The sequence below is a fragment of the Electrona antarctica genome (genome assembly GCF_951216825.1).
Source record: "Electrona antarctica genome assembly, chromosome: 2".
Taxonomy (NCBI): Eukaryota; Metazoa; Chordata; class Actinopteri; order Myctophiformes; family Myctophidae; genus Electrona; species Electrona antarctica.
The window spans coordinates 21,546,882-21,570,952 of NC_136807.1; the positions used below are offsets into that span (position 1 = coordinate 21,546,882).

The 24,071-nt window shown below is 43.2% G+C and overlaps 1 protein-coding gene across 3 annotated transcripts; it reads right to left on the minus strand.

The window, feature by feature from the left end:
* Positions 1-1,054: 1,054 nt before the first annotated feature.
* On the minus strand, positions 1,055-22,919 carry lima1a (LIM domain and actin binding 1a). 3 transcript variants are annotated; one of them, XM_079529569.1, is made up of 11 exons: positions 22,757-22,919; positions 20,035-20,224; positions 18,265-18,310; positions 14,788-15,249; positions 9,069-9,138; positions 8,038-8,132; positions 6,057-6,122; positions 5,554-5,605; positions 5,241-5,305; positions 4,050-4,183; positions 1,055-3,087 (listed from the first exon to the last, which is right to left on the minus strand). In XM_079529569.1, exons 2-11 carry the CDS (start codon positions 20,157-20,159, stop codon positions 1,977-1,979), a joined length of 2,226 nt encoding a protein of 741 aa, XP_079385695.1. In that variant the 5' UTR covers positions 20,160-20,224; positions 22,757-22,919; the 3' UTR covers positions 1,055-1,976. The 3 variants fall into 3 exon arrangements, with proteins under 3 accessions (XP_079385695.1, XP_079385694.1, XP_079385696.1); XM_079529568.1 differs by having other exon boundaries at positions 14,773-15,249; XM_079529570.1 differs by lacking the exon at positions 14,788-15,249.
* Between the last annotated feature and the right edge of the window lie 1,152 nt (positions 22,920-24,071).

Below are 24,071 nucleotides of genomic sequence, written 5' to 3' on the forward strand. Positions count from 1 at the left end.
AAACAAAAAAAACATTGTCGACATGATTATTTAGAACGTTAGTTAACTGTTATCAGGGTGCTCTATGTAAAAATCGGAACGCTCTGAAATCAAAGCAGAACCCTTTAGTGTGTGGAGTTCAAAAATAGACTTTTTCGCCTGGCGCCCCCAAGGCCAGATGCTAATGCTATGTGACCGATTCCCTACAGCGAGCTACAGCGAAGAGGGAGGTCACAGATTGGGCTAAGGCCAATTGTGACTGTTTAAATCAGCCATCATCCACCCTACTGTTGCCAACCAACAACCTTGCCACCTTTCTACTGTGATGTCTGTTATATTTCCATTTTCTTATTCTTCTTCAGAATTGTATATTATTGGTGTTGTAGTATTGTGACTGAAAGGGCCCTGTCAAACCAAAACCACAGTCATTTGCAATGGCTTGGACAGTTGGAAACCAAAACATTTATGCATATTGCACTGTTAGGTGTGACAATGAATGGCAGCATGGGATGCCAGTCAACTTAACATAGGCCTACTGTATATACTGTACTATATAGGGATTAAGTGGTTAACTTATGTTTAGGTATACACTGTCTATTCATAGCATCTAAGTGGTTAAACTGAAGCGATATTAACTTGCTACATATAGATGAGTGAAAATCCAAAATGTCTTTTCAACTACTGGTGGTGACATTAACTCAAGTGCCACGGCACCCACTTTGAGAAGCCCTGCTCTGCCAAAAAGTGACAGTGTTTAAGTAGATTTTGATGCCAATAGGGTATGCATGCGACATCAAAGTTATGCGGAACACCTGAGTGGCGGACTTGTCTTGTACAGCATTTCTACATAGCAGTATTGATACTTGTAGAAGAAAAATATTGGCACTTTGGCTACCAGTGTGTACGACCAACTTCCAGGATAATTAGTGGTTTTAGCCCCGTTTAATTTACTTGCTCGTTGCCAATTGCATTCCAATATTCTATGCCGTCTCACTACAGGTTATGAGAATAATGTACATCAATAGCACTTTATATGAAAACATTTGTATATTTGTTGTGAAATTCAATGCAGAAAGACTGTGTATATCAATATTTTATTTATATGAACAATAGTAACAATCCAGGATTTGTGGTCCCCGATACAAATTAAAAAAAACTACTTTATATCAAGATAATTGTGACATTTGTCCTAATGCAACTATATAGTGAACAGAAGGGTAGATGTTCTGTATGTACGGTACAAACAGTCAGCATAAAGTGAAAGATTCATACCCGAAAGCTCACACAAACCAAAGCTGTAGAAATGGGACTTATTGACATTATCTCCATTTACTTTATTATTCCAATCCACTTTCATGCTGTCGAGTAATGCTTAATTACTCAGGGATGCGTCAGGCTGTGAGCTTGTTGCACAACTAACTTGCTACATATAGATGAGTGGAAAATCCTAAATGTCTTTTAAACTACTGGTGGTGACATTAAACATGACATTTTAAGACAAGAGCAAGACCATTGTAGCTCGCTCCCCCTCTATGGGATTAAAAACATGAATGATGGTTTAAATCTTCTCTTTCTCAAACAGCTGGGAGACATCCTGGAAAATTGAAGATCGCTAAAGTCATCATTAACATAAATAGAATCACTTTCATGATTTCATAAAATTTGGACACGTGTCTAAAATAAGTGTTAAATGTCACATGGAAGTGGTGTGGGAGGGAGGGGGGGGATGGGCTAGATGAACTACTCTGTTAACTCGTAGAACTTGTGGCAGTGTACCAAATGCACTTTACATTCATGAAAATCAAGCTCAGGAAATGGAATGTATTTAAAAGAAATGTTCTGAAAAGGATTGGAACATTACTTAGAGGCACAAGCAAATTGCTCAGTGTTGAGTGCAGACACTGTAGTGAAGAGTGTTTATGTCAAGAGGACATGAAGAAACCAAGTCACCCTGAGAGGATAAGGGGAAGGCCGAGAGGACAGACAGGCGGCAGAGATCACACAATCTCTTCTTCGTCCTCCTCATCCTCGTAGTAGCGGTTTCGTTTGATCATTTCCTCAACGGAGAGTGCCTCCTGCTGGTGCTGCTGGTCTTCCTCCTCCGCCCTCTCCTCGCTGTCCCAGAAGCCCACATCTTGGGAGGTCCGGCTGGCCTCATCCTCGCCCTCGGGGGACGAGACAGGCATGGCCTCTGTGGTATTCTCCTGGCATTTCATAAGGGGCAGCTCTTCCTCTGTCGTGTCTCCGTCCATCCCCTCTTGCTCCATCTTCTCCCCCGGTCCGTTTTCCTCCTCTCCTCCACGAGTGTCGTTGCATTCTTCCTCCTGTGTGAGGCCAGTGTCTGATGTTTCGCCTTTCTTCATCGCTACCTCCCCTGCCTCTTCCTTCCCTGAGCTGGCGTGCACGTCCACACAGCTATCGTCGGTGGGTGTATGGCTTCCTGAGGATTGGTCCATGCTGGTGGGCTCTGGGCTGGTCTCGCTTTCATCCATGGCCTGCAAGTCAGAGGGCGGAGGGCTCTGTTGCCTAGTCTCAGGAGCAGGATTAGTACGGGCTGGGCTGGCCAAAGTGAATGCCATGCTGCGTTCCTTGAGTGACCCGGTCCGACGCAGGCTTGATAGTTCGTTATCCTCAGGCTTCTGCTCCGGAGAAGATGAGGGAGCGTCATCCTCTGGGGGCCACTTGGCACGGACTGGCTTATTGCTTGATCCACCGTCTGCAGCAGAGACAGGCGAGCGGTTGGTCACATCGTCCGGCTCGGTGCGCGGTGGCCAGGTGACCTTCAACCTGCGGGTCTCGGTGGGTCGATCGGCTTTCTCTGCTGATCCTTGGACTAGAGTCTCCATGGTGGCCATCACAACATTTACTTTAGCCAGTGGTGACTCCTCCACACTGGGGCTTTCCAGGTCCGAGGATGGGGAAGTGGTTTGACTCATTGGCTTGTCCTCGCTCTTGGTCTGGGGAGAGGCCTCCTCACCCTTGGTCTCCCACAGCTCCTTATGGGGCCGGTGGCCAAAGCCCTCGTCATAGTTGCCCTTGGCCTTAAAGAGCTGGGAGAAATGGGGCTTGCAGTACACATTGCTGTGCAATGAGGCGTAGTTTGCCAAGCTAGCCAGGAGAGGGAGACAAACACCATTAGAAAACAGTAACAATGAAAAGTTCACCCAAGAAATGACTTTCTATAGTTTACCTACTCTGTGTTACCGGGTTGTTCTTGGCACTCTGCATTTCTCTCTATAGCATGATATGCATTTTTACCTCCAAAACTGGCCTTAAGACCACCCTCTCTGTGAATGCAGGTGTGGGACTCGGGTATCATGTCGCATCATCAGGGACATGGCAATCACGTCCTTTTCAAAGGCTTGAATAAACATAGCGTGCCTGCATTCATTAGCCCCGTTTAATTCATGTCTGTACTAAGCCCCTGAATGCCTCTGATTGGACAACAGAGACCCACATGACAGCAATAGGGAGCAGAGTTGGTAGGAAGTAAATAAGTCCATAGAAATAGACCCATGTGAAGAATCTAGTCAGCCGTTCGCTCATTCGCTCCCCTCCGGAAATGACAGCTTTATGGCTTTGTAGAGATTTATGATTCCTTGAACGGTGGTCCCAAAGTCCCAAACAAATAAGGGCAATCTATAAGCTCACAACGCATCGCATCCGTGACACATTGTGGTGCTTGTAGATCTGATATCTATAAGCACAGTGGCCAATAGAAGACCTATAGAGACAGCATTTTACACAATGCCGTTATTGTTCTAAATGTTTGCAGCACAGAAGAACAATCTTAAAACTGCCTACATTGTAACACTGGCAAAACTATGTTGCTACATTTACATTTCTGACCAAGTTTGGATGTGTGAACTGCATCTTTAAGGAATGTGTTAAAAACTAAAACTCTGCATGAGTCAAAGAGAACACCGGGTAGATAAACAATAGAAATAGTCATTTATTGGATGAACTACTCCTTTAATTCACTAGTTAACACAGGAGTTTACTATAATAGTTTGCTTGTATATGAATTATACATTATATTTTCTGTGTTGTGTGTGTGTCCTCCACCTCACCTGAGTTTGGTGTTACAATGCGAACAGCGGAAGCAGCTGCTGTGGTACACGAGTTGGTTGGCCACCAGCCTCTCCAGTGGATACACCGTCTTTACACATGACACACAGGTCTCCCTCACTGGTAGACGGAAGCTCTGCACATGATTCACAAATATGGATGGGAATGTGAGCCAACAAATCAAGGAGTATTATGCAAGTCAACCAATAGTAATCATTGGATTCTTTCAGAATAGAGACGTAAAGTGCCCAGCGTTTTTTGGACGTTTAATTATTATTTTTTTAAAGCAAAAAAAAAAAAACGCCCCCATTTTATTATTATAAAGACGTCTGGAGACGTCCTGGGCATATAATGTGTTAAACAGAACATTTTCATCCATTCAGAGACTAAACATATACTGTATTTGTAGTCTACTCTGCTGCACATAGGTAGCCTAAATCCGTGGTTCTCCACCTTTTCAGGCGGTGACCCCCCAAAATCATATCTGAACTGGGGACCCTCCCACTGTGAGTTGAGCCTCACACAACGCCTCGCAGGGCGAGGCATGGTGAGCTTGTGGATGGGCTATTTTCTCAATTTTGCCTCGCTTATATTATTTGACAATTTGGATAATGTTTGATCAGTTTTATAGTAGTTTAGTCATACTTTTGATGCAGTAATATTTCTTTACTTTGAGGTATAAAAAAGGCCTTAAAAATGCACCCCCCACAAAACAAAAGATTTGCCAGAACTACCACTGGTGTGAATCAATGACCTTGTGAGACTGAGTGAAATATTGACTGACCAGATACTAGTGGTGAGGACTCACTATAGACTGACCAGATACTAGCGGTGAGGACTCACTATTGACTGACCAGATACTAGCGGTGAGGACTCACTATTGACTGACCAGATACTAGCGGTGAGGACTCACTATTGACTGACCAGATACTAGCGGTGAGGACTCACTATTGACTGACCAGATACTAGCGGTGAGGACTCACTATTGACTGACCAGATACTAGCGGTGAGGACTCACTATTGACTGACCAGATACTAGCGGTGAGGACTCACTATTGACTGACCAGATACTAGCGGTGAGGACTCACTATTGACTGACCAGATACTAGCGGTGAGGACTCACTATTGACTGACCAGATACTAGCGGTGAGGACTCACTATTGACTGACCAGATACTAGCGGTGAGGACTCACCTTGGGGGTCTTGGGAGACGGGTCTTTCTGAGGGGTTGACACCGTGACGTCAGTACTGGAGCCTCCTTGGATAAGACACTAGTTTGAGAACGAGCAGCAGCAATACACTGACCACTAGAGGGAGCCTTTGTACATGTATAATCTATGTATAACAATGTACATTGTACAGTACATGGAGATGATGCACAACAGGAAAATCCACTGCAGGCTTCAGGGGCATTTAAACATAATTCAGACAGGGAATACAATAATTACTACAATTAGAACTACAACAAGACAGTAGTGACAGAAGAGAACATGGACAGTAAATTACCATTGCTCTCTGAAGTGGAGGCTTTCCTGCTGTTGGGCTCAGAGGATGGACCCTGGGGAGACATGATGAGACAAGAACTGGTCACTAAAGTGGGATTTGATTGATTTCTTCTTCATGTGTCATGCCCTGATAGGGTCACAAGATACTCAACACCTCCCTCCCCCCTCTTTATCTTTCTGGAAACAAAATGGTAGCCTGGCGCGGCCAGACTCAGTAGCGAGGGTTCACTGATGTTTCCGGGAAGAATCTTCAGTGAATCCCCGCTATGAGGCTGGCCAAGCCAGGCTAACAAAATGGAGCTTGCACACAAACACTTTTCACACCGTTTTCTAGTGTAGGCTTAGGTATCAAGCATGTATGATAGGCTGTCTTTTGTATTATTATTTTAGCTTTTACAGAAAATATCTACAAAAAACGGGTGATCCCATCAAACAGGAAAATAAAAGAAACTGAAACATAACCCTACGTTGACACCCTTTCTTGGATACAACTGTAGTGCTTACCATGTCCAGTGTGCCTGGAGGAACATTCTCCTTCTGTTTGCCACAATAAGTATCAAGGTGATCACTCTGTGAGAGGCACACAAGATAGAGAGAGCAGAGATTATTGTTGATGTGTGTGTAATCTCGACAGCATTGTAAACGAGGGTAAACCTCAATGCTCTTTTCAAGAATAAATAAAGGTTTCATATGACAACATATAAAGAACTAAGATGAGAACATATTACTCCAGTTTTGGCTTCATTGCACTGGCTTCCGGTTGTTTTTAGAATTGATTTTAAAATTCTTCTACTTGTTTATAAAGCTCTCAATGGTCTCGTACCTTCCTACCTACATGACTGCCTGCCTAAATATGTCCCAAACCGCCCCCTAAGGTCTTCCACTGCTGGCCTGCTCGCTTTGCCTAAAGAAATGGCAACTAAAAAATACGGGGAAGCAGCTTTTTGCTTCTACGGGCCGACGGCGTGGAACAAACTCCCACTGTACCTTCGACAGGCAGCCTCTGTAGACATTTTTAAAGCACAGCTCAAGACCCACTTCTACACCCTTGCTTTTAATTGATTTGTTTTTTGTTTGTTTTTTGTTATTCATGTCCTCACTGTATTGCATTACTGCTCTTGTTTTTTAATGTTTATGCCTTGCTTTTCTTTTCTTTTTTTTCCTCTCCATTGCTCTGTAAAGCACTTTGAGCTGCATTTCATGTCATGAAAGGTGCTATACAAATAAAGTTTTATTATTATTATTATATAACATCTTTCCTTTAAGGAAAAAGAAACAAAAGATCATATGCAAAATCTAAACAGGCCAGATATTGAATATTATTTAGTGCATGAAAATATGATTTAAACTATATCCACACACTGGAAGTCAACTTCTGTATTTAAGTGGTGCAATAGAGGGTATGCGCATGCTTAAAGGGTAAGACCACTTTTGTAGAGGTTTGGGTTGTGTAGTTACCTTGCCATGATGTAACTCCAAATGTGGACAAGAAATCAAAAATAATTTATCCAGTGATTAGAAATTGATAATTCAAAATATGCTCCTCATTGACTTACATTGTACGCTGAAACAGCTCTCAAAGTCACTCTTTTAGTACGTAAACAAACACAAACAAAGTTGTTTCAGACAATATAGAGCAACACCAAAACTCATGTGGTTTTATTTCTTCATAAAAATGGTAACTTCCTGTTGATTTTACTATATGAAGATCTGGATCCGGATCCATGGATCCAGTCCGGGTTTTCTTCTGAATAAAAATGGACAAATCAACAGGAAGTTACCATTTTTATGAAGAAATAAAACCACATGAGTTTTGGTGTTGCTCTATATTGTCTGAAACAACTTTGTTTGAGTTTGTTTACGTACTAAAAGAGTGACTTTGAGAGCTGTTTCAGCGTACAATGTAAGTCAATGAGGAGCATATTTTGAATTATCAATTTCTAATCACTGGATAAATTATTTTTGATTTCTTGTCCACATTTGGAGTTACATCATGGCAAGGTAACTACACAACCCAAACCTCTACAAAAGTGGTCTTACCCTTTAAAGTGAATGGCAAATCGAGTGGCAAAGCAACATGCAAAGTGAGTTTAACATTGTTTAACGTTGTTTAATGCAATCAGTTGGACTTTTCTGTTTGAATGTATGGGCTGTCAAGGCCAGAAAGTATTTTTTTTGCCACTCAGTAGGCATTGCTGCATAACTTCCGGGTTTGATGATGATGTCACGCGCATACCCTCTATAGTTGGTGTGAGAGAAGAAACAAAGGACAGGGTGAGATGGAGGCAGATGATTCGCTGTGGCGACCCCTGAAGGGAAAAGCCGAAAAGAATAATAAAACGCGTAAAGCAACAACAGTAAAGTGGACCAATCATGGACCAGTGGGGAACCACAGTCAAAGAAGTATACACTCTTTACTCTTTACAGCTACCACTGAATATATACCACTACAAGGAAGAAGACATCGAAGACTGAGACAACTCACACTGACTGATATGGGGAGGACTTCCTGTTTAGAGATGGCAGCCTGGTAGAGAGCCATCCTGTCACGGAGAGGAGTGGAATCCACAAGACTTCCATCTGACAGAAGAGAGAGACAGTCATTGAGTATACTAAGAAACTCCTTGATACCTCCAACTCACTGTGTGTGTGTGTGTGTGTGTGTGTGTGTGTGTGTGTGTGTGTGTGTGTGTGTGTGTGTGTGTGTGTGTGTGTGTGTGTGTGTGTGTGTGTGTGTGTGACAAAGTTGTTAGATTCAATTTATGCTATTGTGAAATTCATCACTTAACGTAATTCTGCTGACCAGATATGAAATGGTAAATGGTGCATTTATGTAGCGCCTTTGTCCAAGGCGCTTTACATAGATTGTGCATTACATTCACCCTTCACCCATTCACACACACATTCATACACCGATTGCGGCGGAAGCCATGCAAGGTACGAACCAGCACATCGGGAGCAATTTGGGGTTCAGTGTCTTGCCCAAGGACACTTCGACATGTAGACAGGAGGAGCCGGGATTCGAACCGCCGACCCATGGATCATTGGACGACCTGCTCTACCTCTTGAGCCACAGTCGCCCCAGATATTAACTAGTGAAACAGCCCAGTGCTTCAGTGTTCAGTATTTGCGTCACCCCAGCCCAGGTCAACAGAGCTGTGGTGGTACACAACACCAGGTCAGGAGTGTGGTACAGTAGGGGGGAAACCAAGTCTGTCCCTTCCTGTGCGTCGCTCAATGTTCTGCTGAGCACAGTATTCCTCCATGCTCTGGTCATCACTTTGAAACATTTGCGCAGCCGCAGAGCCAGGAAGGATGTAATCCATCCAGAGGATGTCAGAGACTTTGACATTTGGGTAGGTCATGGGTTATTGGCATTTTGTTATGACATGGTTCATTTGCCTATGTAACAGTATAAGACAGCCTCATTCACAAACATTTGTTCTTAGGTCTTGTGATCAACTAGAAGAACTAAGTACCTCTACTAAACATGCACAATTGCGTGTGCGTGCGTACCTTCGAGCAGCTGGTCCATGTTGTCTATGTTGCTGCCGTTTCCTCCACTCCTTGTAGGCTCTCTGGTCACCTGTAAAACACACAAACAGGGCTGGTCAGAGTTATGAAACGCATTCAACACACACACACACTTGTAAGTGTACCTAAACCTACAGTCATGTGATTTTCACATGGCACAGTCGTTAACACAAACCACCGGGCGATGCCCCTTAGGAAGATCAAAGGGGGAAACGTGAATCCAACAGGGAATCAAAGGGAGGAAAAGAGGTGCACGGGTGCACCCTGTCTAGCATGTTTTAATCCCTTTATGAGCTCAGGGATGGAGCCTGAGATAGACAACCCTGTCTAAACACAGCAGCTGGACAAGAGACAAGTGGGCCTGTAGGTGCCACGCACGCACGCACGCATGCATAGACAACCATCTTCACAGAGATTAGCAAAACCAAGCCATTTAGTCCCATGTTAATGTAACCAAGTGTTCAAGTATATTCTGCACAAATTAGGACTGCTTGAGTATGACAAATATAATCACTTTACTTTGGTCAATATTGAGATCATGATTATTTGACATGAGTATTCACTGACTTTAGAAACATCATGAACTTCTGAACTGTGTATTTTCAGTTTTTTGTCCTTGTATTTGAATTTCATATCATTAAACAAATTGGTTGTATTACCTTCTGGGCAGTTCAGACATCACTGTGTAATAAATCTTGCACACTATTTGTTGTTCCTTGCTAAACTCCTTGAAACCTTTCTAAACAGCTGTTTACAAGAAGGGTTTTACCCTTCTTGTTGACCAAAAGCTCCATTTCCCTCATCTTGGCTTGAGCTGAACTAAACTTGCCACAGCCTAACAGAGTGAGTTTGGGCTTTTAGGGAGGGAGGTGCTCTTATTTATAACACCGGACAAATTGAGAGTATTGTTGCCTAATGGAATGCGATACAATACTTAACATTAACTTATGTTTAACAAAATTCTTCACTTTAATAAAATTTCAATTGAAAATCAAATGTATTGAGCAGGCTAGCAGCCCTAATACAAATGTACATTTGTACACTCTCAAACCGTCTCCAGGTCATGCTCTTCAGACAACAATAGGTTCTTGCAACAACAAACATGGCCTGCAGTCACACACCTGGCCGGGCCACAAACACTTCCAACAGTCTTCAATCTAATTATAAAGGGTTGAATTATACGAGGTATAAATTAGGCTCAAGATAGTCACTCTTACACCTGGACCAACAAATTCTCGACCAATATACGCTGGCCTGTAATTTGGTTGAGTGGCACATTTGAGTTTCAAAAGGTTTTTTACAAGCCTGTGGAGTTACCAGCACTGAGCCAACTTGTTCTGGGCTCATTCACCTGATCCCCAGAGGCTGCTGGGTCTTAAAGCGTCTGATCATGTGCAGGTTTCGGCAGGTTAGCCTACTCTGAGGGTCTGGTGAGACATTTATAATGCCCGTACACAATACCCTCAGTAATTTGGTGGTTACATTTGTAAACTTAAGATGTACAAAAGGAGAAATTATCACTGATGATTGTAGAAGAACTGTTTCACAATTAAAATACAAGTGGATAAACAGGTCCAACAGTATACAGCCTCCAGTTACAGCATTCATCATACCAAAAAAAGAAAGAAGGATTTATGTAATTCCTGTTCCACAATCACAGAACATAGAAGCAACAAATAAAGATGGTCGCCATTAATAACTTTGACTTGTGTATATCATACCCATACAGTAGCTATGCAACCCAAGTTTCAACAAAGTACCCACAGTTCAACATCACTTTAAGGAAGCATAGGCTAGGTGTGTGTTATAGTCTGCTTGGGAGACCATGAGAGAGAGGGAGCATAATGAGTGGCACATAAACATGCAGTCACCGAGGAGGGAGGCATTCTGATGATGGTTCTACCCCATGCGGTTTAAAGATGGGGGTGGACGGTTGCATTGTTTGGTGGCGCTTCATAACACAAGAGTGTGTGCATGCGTGCGTGCACACAGTTGGGGGGCTGGGGGGGTGGGTTAGTGGTAGCAGGATGTAAACAAGAAGCAGGGCCTACAAGGTCGGGCTGGGTCTCAGGGGGTCTGATAAGCAGACTAGACAAAGAATCTGCCTCTAATCCAGATACAATAAGCTTTGCAGACCTACATAAGCCCCACCCTGTGCCTGGAGTGACCCCACTCAGACACACACCATTACAGTTTTCACACACCCAAAGAAATGAAAAGGAAGTCTATGTGTCTATGTATTGTGTACTCACCTACAGCAAGCATGGGTCACAGAATTTTAGAGCGCAGCCTTCAATATAACCAGCCGAAACTACACATTTTCGATGTTCAAAGTGAGTTGATTCAAGGCGAAAAAGAACCATTGACACGTGCAAAACTAGCCGATGAAACGGTCCTTGAGAAGCAAATTTGTCTTAAGGGTACTTTCGTACCACAGAAAAGTCAGCCAGTGTGAAGCTGAAAACAAGACCTCATTCAAGCCTCAATGAAACCATTTTAGCCCAACAGAGAAGTCAGTGAAAAAAAGAAAAAAGACAAAGTGGAGAGTGTTTTAAGACTGCAGTAATAAAACTACGTCTCAGTCAAAGGGGGCCTGTTCAGAGGCACAAACAAAGAGTCACGCAAACACCATATGGAGGTCAAACTGAAACAAACCAGTACCATATCTACCTCTGGTGAAGGAGGAGGATCCGTTAACAGAGAGAGAGAGATACACAGATGAACGGATGGAGGGAGGAACCTCTTGCAATGAAGAGTCAATAGACAGGTCTCATCAGGGCCCTAGTTCTGAGGAGGCATGCTCTAATCTACTTCTAACTCAATTCTACCCATTAGCACAATCTAACACTGAATCCAACTACAGAGCAGAGAGAGAGAGAGAGAGAGGGACCAGTCTGGCTGCTATGTCCCCGAGTCAGAGAGGAGAGCGAGCAAGGGGCAGGGCCTCTAGGGATGTTGTAGGAGGAGGTTGTGTGAGGGGAGGATACTATGGATTGGGGGGGCAGGGTGTGTGTGCATGCGCGCGCGTGTGTGTGTGTCTGGATCCATGTTACCCACGTTGGGAGCAGGTGTTTGGGGGGGGAGGGCCGGCTGGAATTGGGGGTGTTGCCTGATATATACAGGGATGATGATGACGTGCAGTAAGGGAGGGGGTAAAGTGTGTCATGTGTGTTGCTAGGGATTTTTTGGGGAGGGGGGGGGGGGGGGGGTCTTCTTTTTCTATTTTACTGTTAAAATCCTCTAGCCATGGAATACAGACAGGCACACAACGGGCCTCATGTGAGGGTGGTGGGGGGGTGTTGATGCAGAAGAGGAGCAGCTGGTAGAGGGGGGACTGTGGGCAGGAGGGAGTGAGGAGGAGTATGGGTGGAGCTGGGCCAGTGACTGGGGATTTTAGGGGGAGACGTAGGGAGGCGATTGTTGGGGGGGGCGTTTAGGTCAATTAATTTCAGAGCACGTCTGCTTCATGACTGCACGAGTCTCCCCCTGGGAGTTCAGAGGGGAGTGTTCAGACAGGGAGAGAGCGGTGAAAGAAGCAAGACAAGACGAACAGGGCTTCCATGATAGAACAGAGAGAGGAAAGCAAGGGAGGAGAGAGGAATAAGAGAGAAGCAGCAAAGCCGACAGAAAGGAGAGCAGGAGGAGAAAAGGGAGAAGGCCGATGATGGATGGGGTGGGGCGGTAGTAGAGGAGTAGAGGAGAGTAGAAAAAAGGGGGGCATTTTTTTGATAGCCTTTGGGGAGACAGAGCCATCTGAAGAAGCCCAGTGAGTGGATCAGCTGTCTTGAGTCATGAGCCTTGCAGCCTCCATTACATCAGCGTTCTAGGAAGGGGGCCTCAACAAGAGAAGCACGGGGCACAGGATTGGGCACTTGACTGCCGCCACAACAGTCTAGCACAAAGTCTACGGGCATTTTTAGCCCCTCACATTTCCCACCAAAACAACTCCTCTGATTTACAGAGGAGGAACAGTGACTCAGTCACTGGGATATCAAACATACAGTACATCAAAATGATCTCTAATCCCTCTATTTACAGTACTTTAAAATTTCCCCTTGATCAGTCAAGTCAGGAAATAGTGTGGCGCATACGTATAATATTTTCTTTGTGATGGATTAGCCCTGCATTAGTCTTGGATCATTCAAAGCCTCAAAACAAAAACCATCCCCATCTCAATATCCAAGATTAACAGCATACTTTCTAGAGAATAAACCTAGGCTGCAACTCTGGTGGCCTTGATGGGGGAACAAAAATACACTAATTTCACTTCATTAGTAGCCCGACACTCAGTCTGTAATTTCATTTCGTTTCACTTGAATCACCAGGATTTTTTTAATGGTAACGATTCAGGGCTGGAGCCAGGCTACTTCATTAGATAAAAGATTCACAATAACGAATAAGCAAATGAACGGTGACATGTTGGACAGCGGATCGACCAGCAATCTTATCTGAACTACCAGTGATACTTTAACGTCTTCATTTGTCTGTATTTTCTGTTTCAATAGGTTGTTTCCTTCATGTTTTTGTATTTAGTTTTATGTTTTGTTTTTTTCTTTTGTATTTTATTTCAGTGTGGTGTTAACAGTGTCTAGTCCTTGTTTTGTGGTGAAAACTGAAAAGTCTTGTTTAATACTTGCCAGATTTGCTGCTCCATTACCGTTGTGATAACGAATAAGCTAACAGATAACGTATACGCAGGAATTTCACAAATCACACCAGGGAGAGCAGTGGGAGGAACTGTGTCTGACTCATGGTTCAATGGGTGCAGCCGAGGTGTGTCTGCTCAGTGCTCAGCAAGCTCCTCAAAGGAGAACATTAACATCCTGTGAGTTACTCCACATTTCTGGAGGTAGTTTCTCAAAGCTAAACATATTGAATAAGATTGTTACTGATATTCAATGGCAGTGTGATAATACAGTATGCAGATTTTCCCCTGTAAAATAAACTAAATCTTTGTTTCAATTTGATCCTGAGACATGTGCACATAAAACAACATTTTATGAAGGAAAAGCCAGGAATCTGAAGATGTTCAGTAAGATTTATCAAATGCTTATGTTATTTGTTATTTCTCGGAACATATGCATTGTTCCTCTCTAGAACATCTCTGATGTTATAGTATTTCAAAAAGCATTGCTCTGCTTCTGAAAACCTCATAAATGACTTCTTCTGTTCTCTCCCGGTCATTAGTAAATGAAGCCTCTGTCTGGCAGCTTCAGGGTGCAACCAACCACTCACATGCCGCACCATGAAGCATCCTCGCCTTACATGTAAGCATGCCCGGATGTCTGCCTAGCACCGCTTTTATAACCACAGCAGCCTGCAGGGTGTGAAATGAACAATGGGCGAGAATGAGTTCATGTTATTGATATTTGCCGGGGAGGATGTTAAGGTCCAAGTTTCTAGTCAGCTGAGGAAGAGAAATGTGTGTTTGAGGGCTAGTGAAGCGAGGTAGCACCATGTGACTGGTAGCATGATAGCACTTGAAGGGGAAGCTGACCTGAAGAACAAGCAGACACCATTTACAAATTTACATGATCCAAACACCATCAGAGACGATTTATGTTTCAACTGTGTATATATGGCATTAGGGTCAGCACTGCAGGCTTGTGAACCTTTTAACGCATCACACAATTTGAGCGGTATAGTGCCAGCAAATGAGTACAATCATGAGCATTTCTGCACTTACTGAAGGTGGACTTGCCTTATTGCTCAGGTTCTCTCCCGTCTCAAACATCATCTTGAGGCTGTTAAGGGGGACGTTGGGCTTCTCTAAGGCAGGCACCTCAACCGCCGTTCCTCCATCTCTGTCCGAATCTCCCCTAGGCTTTTTCTCCATCTCTGCCTGGTTGTCGGTTTCAAAAAGAAGATGGGATGACTTGGGCTGGCTGGACTGAGATTCAGCGGTCTGGGTCTGGGAGAGAACTTCTTTCTCGGCTACAGGCTGGGTTTGAGCCCTGGTCAGGATTTCTTGGCCCCGGACCTCAAAGCAAGCCTTCTTTTTTGGGGTTAGAGCCTGGAACTCAATCTGCGAAGATGGTCTAGGCTTAGGGCTTGCTGTATACAAGACGCGGGATGAAGGTGGCTTCTGCTGCTGCAGCTCCCAGCGTTTCTTCAGAGCACTGAGGTTTCCACCGAGGGCGGTTGGTGGCAAGGGTTCCACTACCTAGAGAACACCAGTCGGTACCCGGTTATTATTCATAGGTTTTTTTCCACCTAGGTTTCTAGGCATTTTAATAATTTGATACAATATCTATATTTCTATAGTGTGCTTTGTTTTATTGTTGAGGGGCGCTAGCCACTCCGATACATAGCTTTTCAAGATTACATCATATGGCAGCCAAGTCTATGGGATTTTTAATGTTTGTTTAGAGCTCTTATAACCTAAATCTTAAGTCTATGGACTATGAGGATATTACAATGTTTGTTTAGAGCACTTACGACATAAATAGTTTGCCAGCCAAGTCTATGGACTTGAATGTTCGTTTACGTTTATGGCACTAAATGACGACATAAGACGTCATGTAGTGCCCATGTCAGGCCCTCACTTCACACAAGTGTGATTCTTTTTGTTTTAACTTCATGGAGCACCCCTATAGTATAGGTGAGGTTCAAACATCAGGATGGATCAAGCATTTCAGAACTCAAATTCAAACTCAAAGTTTTCTAAACTCTGGCACACATTGCATTGTATAGTGTGATCAACACCAATCATCTGGTAAACAATAGTATGCTAAAACAAAGCATACCGTATGTTTGCCAAATACAGGTTTATTGTACCATTTAAATTACACTTATGACAACATGTCAAGGGTGTACTAATGTAGCTCCTATAGCCACATCACCACACTTGGATGCAGCACTACTCAAGAGCCGTGAGAAGGAAGAACAGATAACAGATTCTGTATCACAAAGTGTCACACCCACTCACAGAAATAGTCACATACACGAGTCCTAAAATATGACTAACTTTTTTCGAAATCCTTTGGCATGCTAGTACAGGCTAAATGTCTAAATCTGTTCTTCATTTACTCTATGAATTCCATCATCGTTGAATTCATGCCATTTGAACCTCTACCAACTGTTGAGTGAGGCTAGCAAACAGCTAGCAAACTCAATGTAAAAATGTTCACACACCATCCAGACAACTATAGTAGCATTCATGAAAGTAAACCAAACAAGAGGAAACAACACAATAGAGGAAATGGAATGGAAATAAATGGAAATAACAGAGGCAACAAGGAACAAAGAACCATTAGCAAGTCAGCATGCATTCTATTAACCTGACTGTACTGGATATTGATAAAGAAGAGAACACTTGTGGTTACCCAACTATTTGTTGCAAAACTAATATATGAAAAAAAAACTTCCTTTAGACAAAGGACAGTACAGCATAAAAACCTGAATAAGGCTGATGACCTGGCTGTCCAGTTGGCAGAGAAGCATGTATGTGTGTGTCTGCTGACCGGCTGGAAATGTTACAAGCTGTCCCAGATGTGAGCCTTGAGAAGTGATCAGATCAGCATGAAGGAGCTAGCCCACCCCCTACACCACAGAGAAACACAGAGAGAGGAAAGGACGGAGGGAAGGAAATACAGAGGGAGGGTGGGTGGGACGGAGAGAGAGAGAGAGAAAATCAGAAACAGAGAAAGTCAGCGAAGGAAATGGTGGGGGGAAAAAAGTGCAGGAAATGAGAAAAAGGTAGAAAGAGACTGCACGAAAGGAAAGCTTCCATTTTTAGCTGTGAAGAATGCTTGGTTCTCAAAACTAGTTTTAGAAAGAGCTTTGGAAAGCAACATCTTTGTGCTCTGGCAAGACTATTATAGAATAGTCCCCATCTCTGAAAGTTAACATTGTACTCTCTCATCTCCAATCCCCGTTTTACAATGTTTCTTTGCTTAATTGTAGCCAATTCATTCTGTAATGCAGTTTTTTCTTCAAAGGGTGAAGAAAAACAAAATCACCAAACCCCCTTTAGAAACAGTGTACTGTGGGCTCCCGCTGGCCTAGTGGTCCAGGCGCATGCCACATATAGGCTCTGGCCTGACAGCGCGTCGCGTGTTCGAGTCCCGTTCATGACAACCTTTGCTGCATGTCTCTCCCCTTCTCTCTCTCTCCCACTTTCCTGTCCATCTTCACTGTAACTATCAATAAAGGCACAAAAGCCAAAAAACTCATCTTTAAAAAAAAGAAACAGTGTACTGTAAGTGAAAGTTAAGTTTGCACTTAACGACTCATAAGGTCAAGGAAGAACCTCCACCCCAAATCGGCCTCATGGTGGTGCTACAACAGTGGGTCATCATCAGACAATACAAATATTTGTTTCCCTGGATTCCTTGGATCACCACTCTCCACATAGGCCCAGGCCATGTGTGCCAATTACATGTTGTGTAATTTTCTTCAATACACACTTTTTGCTACTACTCCTACATATTTTGTCCAAAAACATACATGACCCCACATATCTCTGGGGTCATGTAATCAGGATGTAAAAGTCTTTATTTTTCTGATGCCATTCTAATTGACTTCCAGAGACAAAACACAGACAAAACACAGATAAAGCAGCAGCAGTACTCAACGAAGCCAGAGGGGGGTAAGAAAGCCTGCTAGAGTTATTTTTCTGTCTGCCATTATATAGAGCGTCGCAGTCCCGCCCCTTTCATGGTCTACCAATAAGTGTTGTTTTCCTTCTTTCTAATTATTTGTTCGGCCCAAAATAAATTGTGTTTATTGCCATGAGTTGTCACCATCCGAGTTGGCTTTGTCAGAGGCTTACAGGTCTTCAAATTAATCAGAATACTTTCTGAAACGTCTATGGGAAAAATGAATGGGAAATTCTCTTCCAGGCCGCTCGTCGGGGGTGGGACTGCGACGCTCTATGTACACGTTGCCATTTCTTCCACTGATTGATGGCATGACTTAGCTAAGACCATCGGACACCGTTGTGAATGTTCTGACTAGATTGTGCTTTTATTAATTATTTTGTTAGTTTTACTTATATTACACCTCGTCTAATACTAATACAGTATCTTGTTTCATACACTGTTAGAACAGCCATGGCATCAACATTTCACAGCACAGTGAGTGATTGACAAATAAAAACTATTTAATCTGACTGGAATATACAGTAGGCGTATGTGGGACAGAGACGCACATTTCATATTATATATGTGGCACATACCGCTTTCTTCCAGTCAGCATTGCTCTCCTCTGCAGCCATCTGATACCTGAGGAAAGACATTGGGGAGACAGAGGGTGAATGCTAATTGCATGACCATTTTGTGTGACCTTTTCAAATATATAAATATGTAAAGAAGGAAAACGATATGCACATCCCAGTTTCAGAATACGGTGCTGGACCCAAAAAATTACTGAATGGAGAAAAAAAGTGGAATGTCCGCACACGATATAGTTCTGCTCAACGTATAGTTCGTATAGTTCAACAACGTTTCGCCCCTCCGGGCTTTCTCAACTTGAGAAAGCCCGGAGGGGCGAAACGTTGTTGTATTTAGGTTGAAATAAAAAAAGACGGGGAGCAGAACTATATCGTGTGCGGACATTCCACTTTTTTCTTTTCAAAAGACAAAACATCTTCCTCACTCTGCAATTGGAAATCTTCCTTCTTGCCCAAAAACATTTTACACTCAAGAGTTAAATTAACACTCTTGTACTGTGTATGACGGAATTCTCTAGCTCAGATTCTACTTTGATAAAGAAACTTAAGGAAATTAATTTGTAAAATGGGAAGGAGATATTGTTTAACGTCAAATGTCTCAGTTTTACTACCACATCTCGTCTCAAGCAAGACTTCTACAGAAGTGTGCGTGTACTTTTATGAGGGCTTAACTGGGGGACAACTTCATAGTGTCTTCATTGTTTAACATCCAAATAATCCAGCCGTTTCACTTACAGTTCCTTCCTTTCTTTTTTAAATATTTATTTCTGGAATTGTATGCTTTATTCAGATAGGATAGTGAACAGAAATACAAGAAGACAGGCGAGAGGGGGCGACATGCAGTAAAAGTGCCTCGGTCAGATCCGAATCACGGTCAACTGCAAGAAAGACTAGCCTTAATTATGTGGTATAGTATAATACTATGCTCTTACAGTTGTGATCCACTGGGACTTATTCCTTACTTTCTTAAACAAGTACTTTGCACATGAATTATGGATGGCATACACTCCGACAGAAAATACAAATAAATCGTCCTCCATCCACAGAAATGGAACAGCACTAACGCCTAGTGGTGAGATGGAGTAAACACAGAAAAGGAGGACATTGGCATTTGGCACTGAACCATCTCTGTATGAGTAATTTCAATTTGATACCTTTGGTTAGCAGATAAGGGGAAACTCAGCCCTCAAAACAAAGCCCAGTCATTAAAAAAATGTTATGCCCCAAAATAACAGGATATACAGATGTCTTAGTAGAAATATTAGACCTTATTGGCAGATGTTTAAGCAAGTTCTAAGTTACTTTACTTAAAACATTTCCCAAATATTAGAGTTTTGTTTAAATTTGTACAATTTAACACAGAGGTTCCCACCATGCCTACCGTGTGTGAGTGTGTGTGTGTGTGTGTGTGTGTGTGTGTGTGTGTGTGTGTCAGATAGAGTATATATATATATATATATATATATATATATATATATATATATATAAATAATGCAAGCATGTGAATCCAGCAAATTATGGTAACTCAAGTAACTGGTTTGGGCTGATGCTAGCATGGATAAACACTTCTGTGGAAACTAGGAAACAGCAGAGAGGCAAGAGCATGTTGCCAGGAAAAAACAAAATAGACAAAATACAAGCATCAGTGGGTGAGTGAGACAACATGAGGCACAGAACAGTGAGTAAGCTGTTTATGAGAGTGAGGGAGAGAGACACAGAAGAGAGAGAGAGAGAGAGAGAGCAAGAGGTCGATGTTTGAGTGAATTTGATTCTTACTTGGAGAAGCGCTCTGCGATGGCATTATTTTTACCCCTGGTGCTGATAAGTGACAACTCCCTGGCAGTGACTCGAAGTGACTGGGATTGCCAGTGCCTGCGGCTGAATGGAGCTACAGATGTCATCTTGATTGTCTGTGATGTCTATCTGTCTTTTGGGTGCTATAGCAAGAACTCACTTGTATGCAGATCTAGAGCAGGAGGAGGAAAAAACAACAACGTTTATGACAACAAACAAATATAAGACTCCCAACAAACATTTAATACTGAGTGGAAGATTTCCCCAAGCATGTCTGATACAGTAAAACTCACTGCATACTCGCAGACTGCATGACAAACACAGGCCACAGCAGGGCAACAGCACTGAGACAAAGTAAATGGCCTGTATAAGTGTACCTCATCCACCTACCTATTAGTGCTACATGCATCGCCAAAGGCATAAGTCAGACTCAACTCATCACAGTATACCACTGTAGCATCAGCCTACCTATTTTATGTCAACACATCACTGAGCAATCAGTATAAGTAGTATCACCAGTTTTTTGTCCACCCACCATCTGTTGCCTCTTCAAAAACCTCTGGGAAACTGATCTATTCATGAGCTCATGAGACTCATTTCGCCATACGACCAAATATGCAAGTGCCATTTCCCCAGGCCATGACTAGACAAGGTGACTATACCGGTACATGCTTATATTACATCACTCAGAAATGTGTGATGTAGGGACAACACGTCCCTACCTGCCTTGATCATGGCACAGCCAGGAAGCCGGCACAAGCTGACACAAGCAGCAGCGACTGTCATCCGTAAAAAAAAAAAAAAAAAGACATTAGTCAACAGCCCCTCTGGGGTTCGTATATGGGCTACTCATTCATTCCCGTCATAAAACAGGTGGGAGAATGAAAGTCTGGCATGATTGCATGCAGGATGTTAATAAGCTTGTCTTGTTGTCTCAGATCATAACCAAGAATGTGTGAAGGTGTTGACAGCACAAACAAGAGTCACTAACAAATCATTCCAGTCCAACTCATATAAGAACACACTTTTGTTAACTTAGACCATCACTAAACCAGATATATTTTACCCCAAGAAATATATTCCATAAATAATATTTCTCAGGAAAATATACAGTAATAGGCATACATGGCAATTTGAGTTGCTCTTTAATATTTCAACATGACATTTCACAAAAATAGATATGGGGTGGCCCTATGATCCCCATCATACAGGGGCAAATCGGTGAAAAATGTGACATATTTTACAAATATTCCTAAAAAAAGAAAATAATGTATTCTCCTTTGGTCCACGCACTCCTGGGACATGCGAGTGGTCCAGTGGAAGGTTTTGTTTAACCTCTATCACTAATCTGGGGTGAAATTCACCCTAACACCTAGCCCGTCTCCGGACCCCCCGGGTTGAGCTCCTTTGGACCGCTACCACGAAGGGTCCGGTCTCACCGGCGTCAAGCGACATGGGATGCAATCTGACTTTCCCTGTTTTACCTCTGTGCTGCGGTGTCGGTGTCACGCTGACATATTCCAAAATAAGCATATGAACGCTATAGGAGACAACGAACCTTCTGACCCCCCCCCCGCGAACGGCTCAGAAGCCGTTAAGTATTTGTAATGTTTGTACGACCATTTTGGCAGCTCTGAAATTCTCTCTTCGGTCCCTCCTTGTTGACATCTCGGTTGGCTAGCTGCGCCTACGAGGCGCGTAGGGAGGCGCAGCTAGCCAACCGATATGCTGGAGGCGGTACAATGGGATGTCAACAAGAGAGAATTTCAGAGCTGCCAAAATGGTCGTACAAACATTAAAAATACTTAACGGCTTCTGAGCCGTTCGCGGGGGGGGGTCAGAAGGTTCGTTGTCTCCTATAGCGTTCATATGCTTATTTTGGAATATGTCAGCGTGACACCGACACCGCAGCACAGAGGTAAAACAGGGAAAGTCAGATTGCATCCCATGTCGCTTGACGCCGGTGAGACCGGACCCTTCGTGGTAGCGGTCCAAAGGAGCTCAACCCGGGGGGTCCGGAGACGGGCTACCTAACACCTGCCTGTAGAATAAACCAGGGATCTGGGCAGGGTACCTTATACTGTACTCATGAAGCTACCTAAGGAGTCGGACCCACCCACCTCACCTGCAACATGAAAATCAGCCGGGTTTATAGGGGTTAAATTAAATGGCCATGAACATCTAGGATTTCCAGAACTATCATGTAGCCTAGCTCTGGTCCATAGCCTTACTGCTCTTGCTGCATTAATGCGACGGCATTAGAGCTATGGACCAGAGATACATGTAGCTAGCCTAGTCCTAGACTACGAAGACGAGAGCAAACAAAATAACTATGTAAAACACTAGCTACCATAGGCTATGCAAAGCTGTAGCTACCATATGCAAAGCATGTAGCTACCATATGCAAAGCTGTGTAAAAAGTGTTCCGAACAAGAAACATATATCTGACCGACGTCATGCTACAAAGGTGTTTGCTGAAGTAAAAACAAAAACAGTGGTCAAATATAATTCTCTCTCTCTCTCTCTCTCTCTCTCTCTCTCTCTCTCTCTCTCTTCTCTCTCTCTCTCTCTCTCTCTCTCTCTCTCTCTCTCTCTCCTCTCTTCTCTCTCTTCTCTCTCTTCTCTTCTCTCTCTCTCTCCTCTCTCTCTCTCTCTCTCTCTCCCTCAAAAGACACCGTAATTGTCTTGAAATAATGTTACCTACCTGTCAAGGTCTTTATTGATTGTCGCAGTCAGTTTCCCTCCTGTCTAGATGTGCAGTACTTCTTCTCACTCACTCTCCACTCTCCAGTAGCCCAGCTGCTTCTCTTGATGGCTTGGCTTCTCTTCTTACAACAGTGCGCTTGAGTAGGTAGTTATGTAGGAGTAGTCAAACCGCCACCCCTATTGAACTCCACTTGACCAATAGCGACACAGCATCCACATACACCTTGCAGGTATGAGATTTTCTCTTCCAATCAGCAGTTTCCTTTCTGTGTGAAAGGTATGCAAGTCAAGAACAGTAGCGCCTGTGGGCTTGTGTTGAACAACATGGCAGACAAGCAGAGAAGAGGGGGGGAATCCCACACTGGATTCCTGGAAAATGAGCCAGCCCCAGACTCCTGCCAGCCTGTTTTCTCATGAGGTCAAGGGTTTAGAGACAGAGGATGTGACTCAGTCATTCACAATCCTTACAGAATGCACTAAAGAAGGGGAGGAGAAATGGTGCTCACAGACAAGAGGTTGTTTATTGCACAAGGCAATGAGAATTCTAAAACAGCTGTCCATGGTATGGTGTATTATTTATTTATTAAGTGTGTTGGTGTTCTAGCTATATGAGATAAATATTTACATACGTGAGATAAATAACTTGTTAGACTAGTTGGATAGACTCACTGTACATAATGTTCACTCATGTTATTTTATTTGTATTCAATATAGGCTAATATTGTTTTGATTCATTCATGACCTTTAATCTTGCCTGTACATGTACATCTCCTGTTTCATTCTTACCTTTCTGTCTCCATAGGGAACCATTGCTGGCCATCAAATTATTGGCTTAGAAATGCGACAAAACAATATCCATGAATTCAAGTCTCCATGGGGTGAGTATTCGATAGAAGCCATTTTGGGGGTGAACTATCTCTTTAAGACTAAGCCAAGACTGCCACGTTTTCCCATACCATCAGGAAAATGGGATAAAATCTTTGAGCAGTAAACTACTAGGAAGCCAATGTGAAAACCATGGTAATGGTATAGTCCTCAGCTCTCATTCAGTAGATTTGTTCCCCAGTAGTTAGAGAGGTGACGCTGGCTCTGCAGTAGGTCGCTTGAGAGAATAAGAGCAATTCTAGTTCGCTGGTGGTACTGGGTTTTTCAGCTCCATCAGTGTCACATCCCTTTGCTTAGACAGTTTAATCCTAAACACATGATGGCTGTGATTCTTCTAGTGTAGCGGTGAGCCTCCACCTTGCCTCAGTGTTCCCAAAGCTCACCCTACCAGACTCTAATGTCTACTTAACAAGTCAGCAGCACTCAGG

Bases quoted from the DNA above. Each gene is read 5' to 3' on its own strand.
- lima1a (XM_079529568.1), bottom strand. From the start codon at position 20,159: ATGACATCTGTAGCTCCATTCAGCCGCAGGCACTGGCAATCCCAGTCA. The intron at 6,123-8,037 runs GTGAGTTGTCTC...TGCCTCTCACAG, and splicing joins TCCTCCCCATATCAGTCAGT to AGTGATCACCTTGATACTTA. The intron at 4,184-5,240 runs GTGAGTCCTCAC...AATCATGTGCAG, and splicing joins CGTCTCCCAAGACCCCCAAG to AGCTTCCGTCTACCAGTGAG.